This window comes from Bubalus kerabau, chromosome 5 (genome assembly GCF_029407905.1).
Source record: "Bubalus kerabau isolate K-KA32 ecotype Philippines breed swamp buffalo chromosome 5, PCC_UOA_SB_1v2, whole genome shotgun sequence".
NCBI lineage: Eukaryota > Metazoa > Chordata > Mammalia > Artiodactyla > Bovidae > Bubalus > Bubalus kerabau.
In genome coordinates this window covers 11,207,484-11,222,855 of record NC_073628.1, presented here as the reverse complement: position 1 = coordinate 11,222,855, position 15,372 = coordinate 11,207,484, and the positions used below count along the sequence as shown (strand labels likewise).

The 15,372-nt window shown below is 55.8% G+C and overlaps 1 protein-coding gene across 1 annotated transcript; it reads left to right on the top strand.

Annotated features, from left to right (window-relative positions):
• The first annotated feature begins 5,820 nt into the window (after positions 1-5,820).
• On the top strand, positions 5,821-13,809 carry SAXO4 (stabilizer of axonemal microtubules 4). Its single transcript, XM_055583364.1, has 12 exons — positions 5,821-5,929; positions 6,102-6,219; positions 6,475-6,628; positions 7,943-8,071; positions 8,978-9,041; positions 9,478-9,590; positions 9,965-10,024; positions 10,157-10,243; positions 10,572-10,685; positions 10,771-10,865; positions 13,070-13,234; positions 13,731-13,809. The coding sequence occupies exons 1-12, from the start codon at positions 5,821-5,823 to the stop codon at positions 13,807-13,809; spliced, it is 1,287 nt and encodes a 428-aa protein (XP_055439339.1).
• Positions 13,810-15,372: the final 1,563 nt, after the last annotated feature.

Genomic DNA, 15,372 nt, shown 5'->3' with positions numbered 1-15,372 from the left:
TTCAGACCCAGGAGCCTCCAGATCCCCTTCCCTCGATTCAGTTACCTGGCCATCCTGAACCCTTCAGAAGGCGGCCCCCACTGCCCAGGGCTGACCTGAGGGATGGTTGTGTGAATCCTGGCCACCTTGCTACCCCCAGGCCGCGGACAAGAGGGGGCCCGTGGGCTTGGCGCTGCCCCAGCCAGCCCTTCCTGCCATGACCTTTTTAATGTCATGTCCCAGTTTCAAGTTGCTCCATCTCAGAGGGTCGCTCCAAACAGATGAGATCCAGGTGATCACATGGGGGACCCCTGGCCTGGATGAGGGTTGTCAGGTGGGCTCAGAAGAGTCTGGGTTCAGAAACAGCGTTCCTGCGGGCAGAATGAGGGGTTTGATGAGCTCTGTTCCTCAAACCCTGTGGCCTCTTGCAGACAAACCTCAGGATCTCGGCTGGGAGGTACTGCCAGTGCCAGTCCCATCGGTCCCAGAGGGTGAGGCTGAGTGTGGGCTAGGTGAGTCAGGCTCCCCTCCACACTACCCTGTAACAAGGCAGAGAGGAAGGACCTGGAAAGAGGGTGGACTGGGGTCCTGCTGTCTCACCGATGAGGGGGATGGGGAAGACGCTGGGCCAGTTTTCATTTTAATATATTTGAAGAAAGAGTTCCAAGGCCTTGAGGCCAAAAAAACAGCACATCTCAAACTAAAAACAAACACGCCAAACCTCCTGTCCTGGCCCAGCACCCTCTTTCACGGACAGCCAGATCAGAGAGGGTGATTAATTAAGGAAAGTCACACAGCGCCATCTGTGCCAGAGGCAGACGGCAAACCCAAGTTCTAGAAGAGGCTCAGAAAGGAGGAGAGATGTGACCTCGGTTGGCATCCCAGCCTCTTCCTCTTTCACCTAAAGGAACTCAGCCCAGGCCTTTTCTGGGGGCAGCACCTGATTCATTCTCCTCCCCCAGTAACCCCCTTACCTCAGGGCCCACCTGAAGACAGGAAACATTACCTTTGTGCCTATCCCAGTCTCCAGCACATAGACTTTAGAGATTATGAGTATGGATTTTAGAAGTTCTAGCAATTTCAATTCTGGGTTACATCCCTCAAAACTGAAAGCAAGGTCTCGACAAACCACATGTACACTCATGTTATAGCAGTATTATTCATGATAACCAAGAGAGGACACAGTCCAAGTGTCCATCTACAGATGAGTGGATAAACAGCGTGCGATATATGCATATAATGGAGTATTATTCGGCTTTAAGAAAGAAGGAATTCTGATACCTGCTACAATAGGGAGGAACCTTAAAGACATCATGCTAAGTGAAAGAAACCAGACACAAAAGAACAAATATCGTATGATTCATGGGGTCGCAAAGAGTCGGACACGACTTAGCAGCTGAACAATAACGAGCAGTCAAATTCACAGAGACAAAAAAGTCGCATGGAGGTTGCCAGGGGCTGCGGGGAGAGAACTGGGGAGGTAGAAAAACTGAGGTCCGGAGATGAGAGGTTCAAAAGTCAAAGAGCAATTGGATTAGCGCCGGGAGCAGCCCCTAGACTCCTGCACCTTGTGGGCTCCTGGCCCTTGCCGCGCCCACCCCTCCCAGCCCCTGCCCCCGAGCACACCTTGCCCAGGCCGGCCCCTCGGTTCTGGAGAACCTAGGGGTGGCCTGTGGCTGGGCGATCTAGTAGCTTCTCTGCTCGCGCCCCTGCAGGAACCGCCCCTTCCCAGCATTATGCGGGCTGCACCGTTCGATCACCTGCAGTTTCTGCGTTATGACCGCTGGGTGTCGCCACACAGCAAAAAACCACAGACCGCCGCCTCCCAGAATTCCTCCCCAAGGTTTTCGTGGGCTTGACGCTGGTATCCCCAGCGGTTCAAGAGCTCCCCACACAGCGCTATGGGACAATAACCTTTCACTATCCCATTTGCCTCGCATCCTCTGCGAAAAGGAAAACTCAGTCCCAGGCTGCCTCCCCCAGCTGAGCCTCTCCCTTGCACCATGTGCTCGGGACACCGGGACCAGGCAGTCCCGCCTTTGCCTGGCCAGGATTTCCACGTGGAGTGCCCTCCCTCGTCTCCGCCTGGTGCAGGCCTACTGCTTACTAGACACTGTGCAAAGGGTATTTCAGATTCACCAGCAACCCTGCAACATCGATGCCGAGTTCCTTCCATACAGGTGCAGAAAGGGGCTCGCATAGCCCCTTTAAACTGGGGTCGCATAGCTAACGAGTGGCAGAAGCACTTTTAAAAAATATTATTTATTTAGCTGTGCCAGGTCTTAGTTGCCGCACGCGGGATCTTTAGTCTCTGCATGTGGAATCTAGTTCCCTGACCAGGGCTGGAACCCAGACCCCCTATGTTGGGAGTGCAGATTCTTAGCCACTGGACCACCAGGTCCCTGACCTGAATTTTGAGTTCAGTCCTCTCAGGGTCCTGATGTGAATTTTTGTTGGCTAAATCATGCCGGCGTGACTGAGACTGCTGTAGACTTGGGCTCCCAGAGGGCAGAGCCCTGGGGAACTTGTGTTCTTAACCCTAGAACCCAGTCTTTTGCCAAGACCTTTCCCCAACTCGTAGATGGCACCTACCACCTCAGTGCCAGTTACAGCCCCACAGGGAGGTACCCTTATCACCCCCACTTTCCAAAAGGGGAAACCGAGGCACAAGTAACATGGTGGTGGATTGGTTGCTAAGTCATGTCAGACTTTTGCAATTCCATGGACTGTAGCCCACCAGGCTCCTCTGTCCATGGGATTTCCTAGGCAAGAATACTGGAGTGGGTTGCCATTCCCTTCTCCAGGGGATCTTCCCAACCCAAGGATTGAACTGAGTCTCCTGCATTGCAGGTGGATTCTTTACCACTGAGCCCCCAGGCAAGCCTTCGCACCAAGTCTTCCGGTTATTAAGTGTCAGAGCCAGGGCCCTGCCATCTGGCTTCAGAGTCTGGACCCTTGCTTGTAACCCTTTCCCTGAGAACCCTTGGAGGAGAGCCTCCCCACTCTCTGTCCTAAGGGATTCCCCACCTGTTCTTCCCTGTCTTGTTTCTCGTGCGGTGCTCAGGGGAGTCTCTGTTGTTAGACAGGGAGCTCCTGGCTGGAGGGCCGGGCTGTGGACATTCACTTCTGTCTCTGCGGCTCTTCTTTTTTCTTCTTTTTTGTCTGTCCTGTGCCCATGCTCCCTGCTGGCCCATCAAGGAAGTCCCTGTCCCTGCAACTTCTGATCCCCAAACAGACTTGTCCCTCTGGAGGGCAGGTGCTTGTTACACCTCTGCTGGGTCCTGGTCACCTCTGGGTCCAGGGCCTGTCTGTGGGGGTCAAGTAGAGACACAGTCCCTTCCTTGGCAGGTCAGTCACTCTGGGTGAATGCAGCAAGGGCATCTCCTGGGCAGGGGCAGCCGCCCTTCCCACGGCCCCGCTTCATTCACATCCCACTGTCCCCTAAGAGCAGGGGTGCCCTGGGACCAACTCATACAGTTCCTGAGAGCTGAAGGGGAAACTTCCAGGAAATGTGCCAGCTGGTTGTTGAATGCAGCCATTGTTAAAAACTCGATGATATAAACTTATAATCTACTAAATTATATTAAAAATGAATCAGATAAATACTTCAAAGTCATCACCTTCTCATCGCATGCCTACATTTTTCTGTCATTCATGTTCTCGTGGTTACTTCCATCTACTGCATCTGGATGCTGGAAATATGATACAGTATATAGGGTGGGCTACTGACTCTGTCTACCCAGTCCTCTTCTCGGTAACATTGCATTTGTAATTTGAGAGTGACCTGTGATGAGAGTGTTTAGATCATGAAAGTGTTAGCTGCTCAGTCGTGTCCGACTGTTTGCAACCCCGTGGACTGTAGCTTGCAAGGCTCCTCTGTCTATGGGATTTTTCCAGGCAAGAATACCGGAGTAGGTTGCCATTTCCTTCTCCACAGAAATTGATAAATGCTACAAATCAGGACACTTCTCCCCAACCCCAACTGCTTAGTCCCTCTTCCCCAGAGATCCAACTGTTAAACATTCACAAGCCTTACGTTAGTATGAGGTAAATGGGCCCTCAAAGAAGGAGCGTGGACTTTAAAATTTTTTTGAATTATTTTTTATTTATTTATGGCAGTACTGCGTCTTCATTGCTCCATGCAGGCCTTCTCTAGTTGGAACCAGCGGGGCCTACTTTTGGTTGCAGGGCACAGGCTTCTCATTGCGGTGGCTCCTCACTTAAGCTTCTGTAGTTGCAGTGTTGCTCCATGGTATGTGGGATGTTCCTGGACCAGGGATCGAACCTGTGTCCCCTGCATTGGCAGGCAGATTCTTATCCACTGCACCACTAGAGAAGTCCTTGGCTTATGCCCTTTTAATTCAGGTGCCCTTTTAATTCAGGTGAGGCCTGGGCCTCATCTTTCCCATCACAAAATAAAACTGAGAAGAGCTTTTAAAAATTGAGTCTCAACTACCTGCTAGGTACTGAATCCACACTCTCATCAAATCTCCCAACAGCCCTAGAAGCAAGTCCAGTGACACCGTCGGTGAAGATGAGGAAATGGGGGTGTTAAGAGGATAAATAACTCATCGAAGGCGACAGGCCAGGTTTGAACCACACTCTTCACTGCTGTGGTTTATTGGCTCTGTAATAATAGTACCCAGTTCGAGGGTGGTTTGGGGGATTATACGAGGTAATGTGTGTAAAGGAGCTTGGTACAGATTTGGCTCTAGCAGAACATAGTAAACATTAATTTACCCAGAGGCTTAAGAGTGGGATCTGGACTCACCCACGTTTGAAACTCAACTCTGCTATTTTCTGATTGTGAGATCTCTGGCCAGTCAAGTCACTTTGCTTGCCTAAGCTTCATTTTCCCTGTGTGAAAAGAAGGATAATAATAGCTACCTGGAAGAGCTACTCAGAAGACTAGAGATAAAAGATGTAAAGTGCCTGGTGAGAAGTGGGTACTCAATAAATGCGAGTGATTGTTCAGGATTATCTTTTATGTTGTGTCACTCGGACAGCAATTCTGCCCAGCTCAGGCGAGGGACACCACAATAGGGGCTGGAGCCTCAGAGGCTCCTTGCCTGGGCAGCTCCTGGCCTCCTCTCTTAGCCAGGTCAGCCCCTCAGTGGGCCCTGGCTTTAGAAGGGTTTGAGAGGCCAGGGGACGCTGTTGCTAGGCACCTGTTGCTAGGCAACATACTGTTTCTCCTGGCCTGGCCACCTCCCTGAGGGCTCAGGCTTCTCTGTAGCGGCTCCTGCCTCCTGCAGCCTCTTGCCCGACCTCCAAGTCCCTGCGGAGGGCAGGTAAGGGTGGAGCCAACTGTGGCTGGGCCCCGAGAGAGCCTGAGAGAGCTAAGCCAACTTCCAGTGGGAGGTGGGCAAGGATAGGGGAGTCCAGGGGAGAGACATGGAGCCTGGGGCTGAGAGTGAGCTTCTGAGCTGGGGTGGCCAAGAATTCCCAGGGAGGGCAGTAGTCTGGCCATTCAGTCCCCAGAAGAGGGCGTGTCAGGGTCACATAGGACTGGGGAGTCCTGGCTCTGCCACCTATTGTGAGCTAAGCCTTCATCACTCAGAACCTCAGTTTCCCAGCTGTAAAATGGGGGAGGGGTTGATGATAAGGTGTGGGGAAAGTGAGATGAGACACAGGCTGCTACGTATTGACGATCACTAGTCCTTTCTTCAGTTCGGGGTGTTGGTGGAAAGGCACAGGCCTGGGAGGAAGGCCACTGTGAAGGCTTCCATCACCTCTTCTGTGGTCCTCACAACCTGGGCCTGGGGCAGGCTGGGCTGCCAGACCTACCAGGCTCCGCGTGCTTCCTTCCTAGGACCCCCGGGGGCCCTGCCCCACAGCACCATGATGGGAAAACTCCCCCTGGGGGTTGTCTCCCCTTATGTGAAGATGAGTTCGGGGGGCTGCACAGACCCTCTGAAATTCTACGCCACCAGCTACTGTACAGCCTACGGTGAGGGCACCTTTGTGTAGGATCCACCCCGGGGACATGGGACAGGATGGGGACCGCCTTTTAGACCTTGGGGGGTGGGCATAAAGTATGCTGGCCCTGCCTGAGAAGCCCCGGTCACTGTGCTCCCACCCTGCTGACCCTCAGTCCTGTCTGCCTGCTTCCCGTCTGGCAGGTCGGGAGGATTTCAAGCCCCGTGTGGGCAGTCACAGAGGCACAGGCTACAAATCAAATTACCGGCCTGTGGTCTCCTATCAACCGCATCTCGATGCCCTGGATAACACAGCCACGGGGTACAGTCTGTCCAACCCCTCCTCACCCCCTGCCTTCCCAGGCTTTAGCCCTCAGGGCCATCGGACTTCATCAGACCAACTCCAGCCTCTGCGCCTGGGGTCTGGGGTCCTGGGGGACTCAGGGACTGGTCCTCAGCCTGGGACCCAAAGGCAAGAAGACTCCTGAGGCAGTTGTGGGAGGTTGGAGGGAGGTGGATGCCCCGCAGGGGACAAAAACAGGTGCGCTGGTGTTAATAGCTCCTGCCCCACCCTCAGGGAACAAGGCTGCAACAATTTCCAGTCGGTGACCAGTCAGAGTTACCGCCCCCTGGAGGTGCCCGATGGCACACACCCACTGCCCTGGAACTTGCACCAGACCAACTCTGGCTACTCTCGGGAGAAAACCAGTGCGGTCACCCCCATCAAGGAGGTCAGTGCTGGGCTAGGGCCAGGAGAGACGGGGAGCCCGAGTCTGGGGTGGAAGAAGGGCTGGAGGGTGGCCTGGGTGGGGATACCTCCAGAGCGTGCGGCTGCACTGCCAGGAGCTGGTCAAGGCTGAGATGACTGGGCACGTAGGAGCCACTGTGGGCTGGGGTCCACTCTCCTGCATCACTTTTGACCGCACCCTACGCCCCATCATGTCCCCCTCCATTTCCATCTCCACTCCCGTCACCATCATCACCACCTCTCCAGTCCTATTCCCTCCCCACCTCAACCTCAACACCGTCCCACGATCCCCCCGTCCCATCCACATCTCCATGGCCACATCACCATCCCCACTTTTGCACAGGCATCCCCATCTTCTTCACTTCTGTAATTGTATGACCTTCCCTGGGGTCTCAGACCGTAAAGAATCTGTTTGCTAATGCAGGGGACCCGGGTTTAATCCCTGGGTCAGGAAGACCCCCTGGAGAAGGGAATGGCAACCCATTCCAGTATTCTTGCCTGGAGAATCCCATGGACAGAGGAGCCTGGTGGGCTATATAGTCCATGGCGTCTCAAAGAGTCGGACATGACTTAACAACTAACACTTCCTTATTATCATCACCACCACCAGGATGGATGCTGTCATTCATTCATGCAACCATACGTTCTAAACACCTCTCTTATTATTTTTATTTATTAATTTTTGGGCCACGCTGTGTGGCATGTGGGATCTTAGTTCCCCAACCAGGGATTGAACCCATGCCCCCTGCATTGGGAGCACGGAGTTGTAACCACTGGACCATGAGGGAAGTCCCACCTCTTCTATTTTTGAAGGTGATATGTGCTGGAGGGAAAAATGTAACAAGGAAGGGGCAAGGAGTGAAGAAGTGAAAGTTTCCCCTGCAAGTCAGGAGGGTCAGAAAAGAGCTTGCTATGGTGACATTAGACAAAAACTTGAGGGAGGTCAATGTTCCTCTGGATGCAGCTAAGTGAGAGAAGAGCAGGCAGTCCAGATAGCAAGTGCAAAGGCCCTGAGGCAGGAGCATCTGACAGGAGGAGGGATGGCAGGAAGGAAGGAGACTGGAGCAGAGTGAGGAGCTGGGTCCTTGTGGGCCACTGTCAGGTTGTGGGATCCTACCTGAGGTATGATGGGGATACCTCAGGGCTCTGAGCAGAGGAGGGTCCTGGCCCAGCTTCACTGTAGAAGGACACTCGGGCTGCTGTGCAGATCCTCTGCAGGGGTCAAGGGCAGAATCAGAGTCTGGAAGTGACTGCCATCCCCTCAATGGGATGGAAATTGACTGCTCCCTCCTCCCAGGTCAGGAAGGTCCATTTTGACACCCAGGACTATGGGCCCCAGGCCATCACGGGGCTGGAGCCCAAGGATGCGCCCCTGCTCCACCAGCAGCAGAACAAGAGATCGCTGGAGTGGGAGAACGCCAGACATGTGAGTGCCTGGCTCCGATGAGGGCCCTGTGCGGGCAGAGGGGCCAGAACCCACCTCCTCCTTCCTCCCCGGGACAGGCTCTGAGCTGGCTCACCCATGGAGCTGGCTCAATGCAGGCTCAGGGCCCACACAAAGACAGGGGTGAGCCAAGGATTTGATATTTGGTGTTTCCAAGACAGCATCAAAGTGGTCCCCCTTATGGCTATCTTTGGGTTTAATCCCCGAGCTCCCGTCTCTCCTGACCCCCTCCAGGGGCCCAGTGCTCTGTGAGCACCCACTTCCTCCCTTCAGCCTCTCTTCTCTCTTTGGGTCCCCCCTGCTCTGGCTCTCAGGGGCTCCAGGCCTGGAGTCCAGTGTGGGATGTGACTTAGTAGGTCTTTTTTGGGGCTGTGGTGGGTCTTCTTTGCTGCACGCAGTGAGTGGGGGCTACTCTTGCTGGCAGCACACAGGCTTCTCACTCTGGTGGCTTCTCTCACTGCGGAGCACAGGCTCTAGGCACGCAGGCTTCAGCAGCTGTGGCACGTGGGCTCAGTAGTTGTGGCTCTCGGGCTCAGTTGCTCTGTGCCATATGGGATCCTCCCGGACCAGGGATCGAACCAGTGTCCCCCTGCATTGCAAGGCAGATTCTTAACCACTGGACCACCAGAGAACCCCGGATGTGACTTAGTTTCAGTCGTCACAGAGGAGCTGTGCTCTCATGCTGGAATTTTGGGTGCTGTGACGCTGGATGAAAGAGAGATTTGTGTGGGGGCAGGGAGTGGGGGGAAAGTGTTGCCGGCCCTCCTGTCTCAGAGAACCACGCGGGTCTACTCAGAGCCCAGAGAACTGAAGAGCCAGCACCACCCCCACCGCCTGCAGGCCCTGGCCCACCTTGTGTGCCCCATTGCTCCATTCTCTGTGTTCCAGGGCCCCCGCTTTATGACTTCCGAGTATAATTCCAAGTATCTCAAGGAGCCGTCACATCAGCCGGGTAGGCAGATGCAAGTCAGAACTCTAGCTACCATCCCACCACACATCCCTACCCCTGACCCTTGGGGAGGGAATCTCTGGGAACCCCAGAGCTGGCACAACACTAAGGAGGCATCAGCAGAAGACAGGAAAGACACACAGGCTGCTTGGGGAAACTATCCTCCCCGGCCTGACCTCTGTGCTTTAGGCCTGCCGATCTCCAAAGGACAACTCACTTGCCTAGGATGGCTGCTTGAAGCCTGCCCTTCCTTGTGCTCTCCTCATCTGCTCTCTGCCCTGGACTCTGGAGCCCCCACCAGTGCCCGTGATCCTGGTGGCTCAGGCTTCCAGATCCTTGGAGCTGCCTCCCTCCCCACCTACTGGGACCCTGAGCCCTGGCAGCCATATGGGTGGGACCAGCTGGTCCCAGGCCAGCAAGGGAGGGCTGTGTTTTGCAGATCTCTTGCAGAAGAATTCAACTGGTGCCAAGGAGGAGACTGGCTTCACCGAAGAGTCCAACAAGAACCCCATCGTCTTCCAGCCGCCCTCCCAGGCCCTTCCTGGGGACCCAGTAAGTCAGGCTGGGACCCACTAGACTCAAGATGATTGAAGCCCTCCAGTCTGGGGGAATTCTAGCTTTAAATATGTATATGCTGCAGATGCCTTTGTCTAAACACAAGATGAAAAAACTTGGGCAAAAATCACCACTTTGGTCAGCTCCCCCATTTGACGGATGAGAAGACTGAGGTTCAAAGAAGAAAAGCAGTGTAGCCAAGGTCACTTGGAGTTTAGACAAGACCCATGGCCTGCTGGTTCCCATTCAGCACCATGCTCCTCCTTCCCTTCTTCCAAACTCTCCCGTTTGGTGCTGAGCTGTCCTCTGTACTTAGGATAGATGAGCTGCTGCCTCTGCTGGCTTGATACTCCTCTGTGGCCTCTTTCCAGGTCCTCCTCCCTGGCCGGAGTGTCACCAAGTCAGACTTTCTCCCCATTTCCCACCCTCATGTAAGCTGAGCCAGGGTTGGAGCCGGGGCGGGGGCGGGGGGGGGAGGGATGTCTGTGCTGCAGCCTGGGGTCCTCTGGTGGGAGGTGGGGGCTGTGCCGGAAGCTGTACCAGGGGCTGCCTTGCTGCCTTAGGGGGATGAGTTCTTGCCAGTGCTGGCCAGAGGCTCCAAGCGGGAGACGGGCTTCAGCCGAGTGAACGAGAGGACCCTGAATCCCAGAGTGAGTGGCCTCAGGGGGCTCCTTCAAAGCGGGGAGCAACTCAGAAGGGAGGGGACAGGGAGGTTTCTTGGACCCGGTGGCATTTGATCCAGGCAGGATGGGAAGAATCAGGATCTTTGGAGATGCGGAGGAAGGACCCCTGGGTGGAGAGGCAAAGGCCTAGGGGCTGGAAAGTGAAGAGCGTGTTCAAAGCAGTGACTTGGGTGTTGAAGGAGGAGGGACACCGTCCTGGGGCTGGGGCTGCTGGGGCTCTCTGCCTGTCCTCCATCCATCCTGCTGCCTTGCCTTGGCCACCCAGCCACCCTTCCTGTGGCTCTGTCCCTTCCAGGTGCCCCCTCCCTGCCCAGAACCCAGCAGCATGAACCACTGGCAATTCCAGTCTCCCCAGAGGATGCAACAGACAAATGTTGCCCTGCTTGGCCGGGAGACCGTGGGCAACAAGGTGAGGTCTACGGTACCACCCCCCAGCCCCAAATCCCCACTCCCCTCCTGACCTGACAAGTCCCCTGTCTGACCTTCTGGTGCAGGAGCCCTCAGGGTTCAGCCTTAACAACCCCAGCTATGTCCGGAGCCCCTATGACCCTGACATGGATAATCGCTACCTGACCACCTACAACCAAGGGTGAGCCCCCTTCCCTATTACTTATATCTGGGTTTGTGAAGCTGGTACCCACTTCACAGACAGGGAGACTGAGGCTGGACAAGTAATCAGTTTACAATAATTAGTGAGGACCCAACACTTGATGAATGTGGTTCCCCCCAGAAGCAGATCCCGAGCCGAGGAGTTGGGTGTGAGCCCTTTACTGAGGATGTCAGGGAGGGAGTAAGCAGGATGGGGAAGGGCCGATGGCCAACAGTAGTGTGTTATTAAACCAGACATCCCATGGGAAGACTCTAGAAACCAGTGCAAAACATACAATTCAGAATGATCCAGGCCAAGAAGTAAGAGAGCTGGGGTATTTATACCCCACCTCTGCCAGTCCTTGGTTAACAACTGTCCCCAGGGGTGATGTTAAATCCCAGGTACCTCCTTGCCCAGGCAAAGTGGGCTTCAACAACCCAAGGGCAGCCTTCCCAAAGACGCTGTGCAGGCCATGGGTGGGCAGGGAAGGAATAATGGGTACTACGGGGTCCACGTGGTGCAACAGAGCATCTGCTAAGACAACACTAAGTCCATGGCAGGGGGGCTCCACATACCCTCAGAAGGTAAGCTCTGTGTTGTGTGAGCCCTGGGCAAGATGAGTGTCCTGGGCATCAAGGAGGGCTTCCAGGAGGAAGCGGCCTTAGAGCCACGGTGGGGGCTGCCCAGGCCAGCACTGGGTGGGGACGGCATCACACAAACAAGTGGGAGGAAGGAGATTGATTCTTAGGAAAATCCTGCCCTCACAGCATCTGTCATCTGTGTGTCAGCATGTGTCATCTGCCTCTACACTGCCCTCCTCCAGCTCCTCCATCTCCCAGGGAGCTCTCCCCACCCACCCTGGATCCTTGGAGCTAAACGCCCCCTCTTTTGGATGGAAACCCTGAGGCTCAGAGGGCAGAAGCAGTGCCTGAGCCCGATAGCAGATGTGCGTGGCTGCTGCAGTCCCCACGGAGGGCAAGGAGGAGGGGCAGAGCCTCCCTCAGGACACTGGGGACAGCTGTGTCCCTGCCCCTCCCCAGGCTCCTACAGACCCCTCAGCCCCCCACCTTCTCCTTCTCTACCCACCTGTCCGACTTCCTGAGCTCCCGCCAGCATCAGCACACTGCTTCTTCCTCCTGCGCCCAGAACCCCGGGGGTTGTGATTACTGATTTTTTTTTTCATTTATCTCTCTGTACCTCTTCTTTGTAAACTCAAGGGCTGGGCCCACATATTACTCATCTTGGCACCTTCAGAACCCAGCCTAGGCCAGCTCAGTGAAAACTGGCAAAATGGAAGAGATGTCCAATGCTGAGAGGGGAATGGATGAGATGGAGTTCCCAGCCCCTATCCTCTCCCACCCCTGAGATATTCACAGGCCAGAGAGGCATCTCCTTTATATATACATATGTATATATATGTATGTATTTACTTGACTGTGCTGGATCTTACTCATTGCAGCATGCGGGATCAAACCCGGGTCCCCTACATTGGGAGCATGGAGTCTTAGCCACTGGACCACCAGGGAAGTCTCAGGGAGGCATCTCTTTTATATAGTGGTAAAAAATCTGCCTGCCACTGTAGGAGATGCAAGATATGTGGGTTTGATCCCTGGGTTGAGAAGATCCCCTGGAGAAGGAAATGGCAACGAGCTCCAGTATTCTTGCCTGGGAAATCCCATGGACTGAGGAGCCTGGTGGGCTACAGTCCGTGGGGTCGCAAAGTATTGGACACAGCTAAGCGATTGAAGTGCACACAAACACACGTATACACACTCACATATTATATATTATATATACTTGACTGCTCCGGGTCTTATTAGCTGCGGCGTGGGGGATCGAACCTGGGTCCCCTACATTGGGAGCGTGGAGTCTTAGCCACTGGACCACCAGGGAAGTCTCAGTGAGGCATCTCTCAAAAGTCCTTTCCACTCCCGAGTATGTCTCAGTATCCAGGGCACCACAGAGGAGGGGCACGCAGCTCAGGGCAGAGCCAGGGCAGGCTTCCGGGGTAAGAGGGGAGTGAGGGGCCAGGGCCTTCAGGAGGGCCTGGCAGAGCAGGTGGCGTGGGCAAAGGCAACGAGGCGGGAGGACCACGGCAGGGTGAGCTCCTCTGGAGCCGAGATTCCTGCTGGAGCAGAGCGCAGAGGCAGCCCAGGTGGACAGAGGCCAACGTATGGCAACCTGCCCTTCTTTCCGTGATGTAGATACTTCGAGAACATCCCCAAGGGCCTGGACCGCGAGGGCTGGACTCGAGGTGGCCTGCAGCCCCAGAAGCCGGGAGGCTATGCCCTCAACCAGCCGGTCACCCGCCTGGAGGCCACCCCCACCCCCACAGAGAGCCTGAGGCGCCTGCACCCTCATGTGGGCAGGTAGCGCACCCCCGCTGCGTCCTTTGCTGTGTCCCGTGGCCTGTCCTCGGCCTCGCCTGCCTCCTGCGTCTGTCTGTCCGTCTGAGATGCTCCTTTCCCCCCACTGCTTTATCCGTTGCCTCTGCTGCCCTTCTCATCCCAGTGACCCCTCCTCTGCACCGCTGCTCCCCTGCCCTCTCCTTGTTCCTGGGCGCTCAGCTGGCTCCGACAGGCTCCCTGCCAGGCTGATTGGGGTGGGGTGGGGTGGGGTGTCGGAGGGGGGACAGAGCTGAATGACTGTGGTTCTGCCTCCTCACTCTGACTTCTTTTTGCTCAATTCAATTCCTCAGAAATCACATTTATACCAACAATGGCCTGGAGTTGGCAGGCAAAGACTGGTTGTGGTTTGGCCATGTGGGCTGAGCCCCAGCCCCGCAGAGAGGGGAAGGCAGAGGGGAGGAGGCCTGGGCTCCCTGCCCCCTCCCCTCCCTCATCTGCACCCGCTTCTTCCCTGCAGAACCCTGATCTCTGCAGACCCCTTCTACCGAACTGCGCCTCCCAGCGGCCACGGGAGCCGCTTCACTGCGCCCAACTGAGCCTGAGGCCTGGGTAAGGGGCTGGGGACCCCCACTCCATGCCGGGGTGGTCACTGTGGGGCAGCCCCCCAGCCTAAGTCCTGGGTCAGGCCAGCCCTGCCCGGGGACCCCAGCCCCAGAATAGGAGGTGGGAGGTCAGGGGCATCTAAGGAGAGAGGGGAGTAGGGCACAGACCACCCGGAGCCCTTCAGGCCTCGTCTCTGTTCACACAGGTTTGCTGACCCCAGGGGACGGAGCCGGCTACTGTTCCTATTCCCACATCCCCCCCAGGGGCTCCCCAGCTACTTTCCTAATGAAATAAAATCAGTGAAGCCGAACAATGTGTCTGCAGTGTCAGAGGGGGCTGGGAAAGGAAGGGTGAGGCTGGGGAGGGGGTGCACGACTGGAGTCAAATGTGGAGTCAGGGAGGCCTGGTTGGACTCACCGTCATGATCCAGGTAAGAAACTTCTCTCTTCAGACTCAGTGCCCTCTCCTGGGAATGGGTCACCTCGGGCCTGTACTGAGTGTTCTGTCCAGTGTGGGCGGGAGGAAGCCCCCAGGGTGGGGGGCTGGCAGGCCAGAGCAGAAGGTGGGTCTATAGCATGCAGAGGGGGATCAGAGCAGGTCTGCTGGGGCCCTGCTGGTGCCCACATCGGAGAATCTAAAGGAGATGGGAGGGGATTTTTCTGGCGGTCCAGTGGTGAAAGACTTCGCAATTCCCCTGCAGGGGACACGGGTTCGATTCCTGGTTGGGGAACTAAGATCCCATGTCCCACAAGTTGCACAGCATGGCCAAAATAAATAAATAAATAAGAGGGGAGGAAAGCCAGGCACGAAGAGTCCCAGAGATCTCTCTCCAGAGACAGACGGAGGAGGGTTCGCAATGGATGTCTACCTGGACACTGGGCCCTGGGGGTGGGGTGGGGACTGGTCGCAAGGCTGGTGCCTCAGTACCTTCGTGAGAATGAGAACAAGCCTCCCTCTAGGCGGACGCCCCACTTTAACACAAGACTTGAAAAGTAAAAGTTTTCTGGGAGGAAGAAAAGCCTCCCTTCCTTCAGGTGCAGCAGCCTGAGACCCCTCAACCTGCAAAGCAGAAACTGGGCTGCCTCTCAGCACCTTCCGTCACCTCCTCCAGTGCTTTTGTGCAGTGCCCAGCCGTCTGACCATACGCCGTGGTCCTGCTCGCATCAGCCCCTTATTTTATAAATAAGGAGCCTAGACCCGGAGAGGAGGGGACGACTTCAAGATGCTCGAAGTCGGACAGGGCAGAAAGGCAGCAGCCGCCCCTCTGGGGATGTCCTGGATGTGCGCCGCACCTCGCGGCTCAGCCCAGCAGGCGGAAGGTCAGACAGTGGTCCAAGAGCTGGGCCCCCACCCTCTACCTCCACCCCTGCCCCTGCGTGGGAGTCTGTGGAACAGCTCTGCCGGCCCCGGGGCCTGTCTGTGCTCAGGAGTCATGAGCAGCAGGCCTGGGGGCTGTCCATGGCCTGAGTGGGGCTCCATGTGGGAAGTGGGTGGCTCCAGCTGGCTCCAGCATGGGAGGAGGAGAGGAGTGCGGGACACAGCGTATCTCGACTACA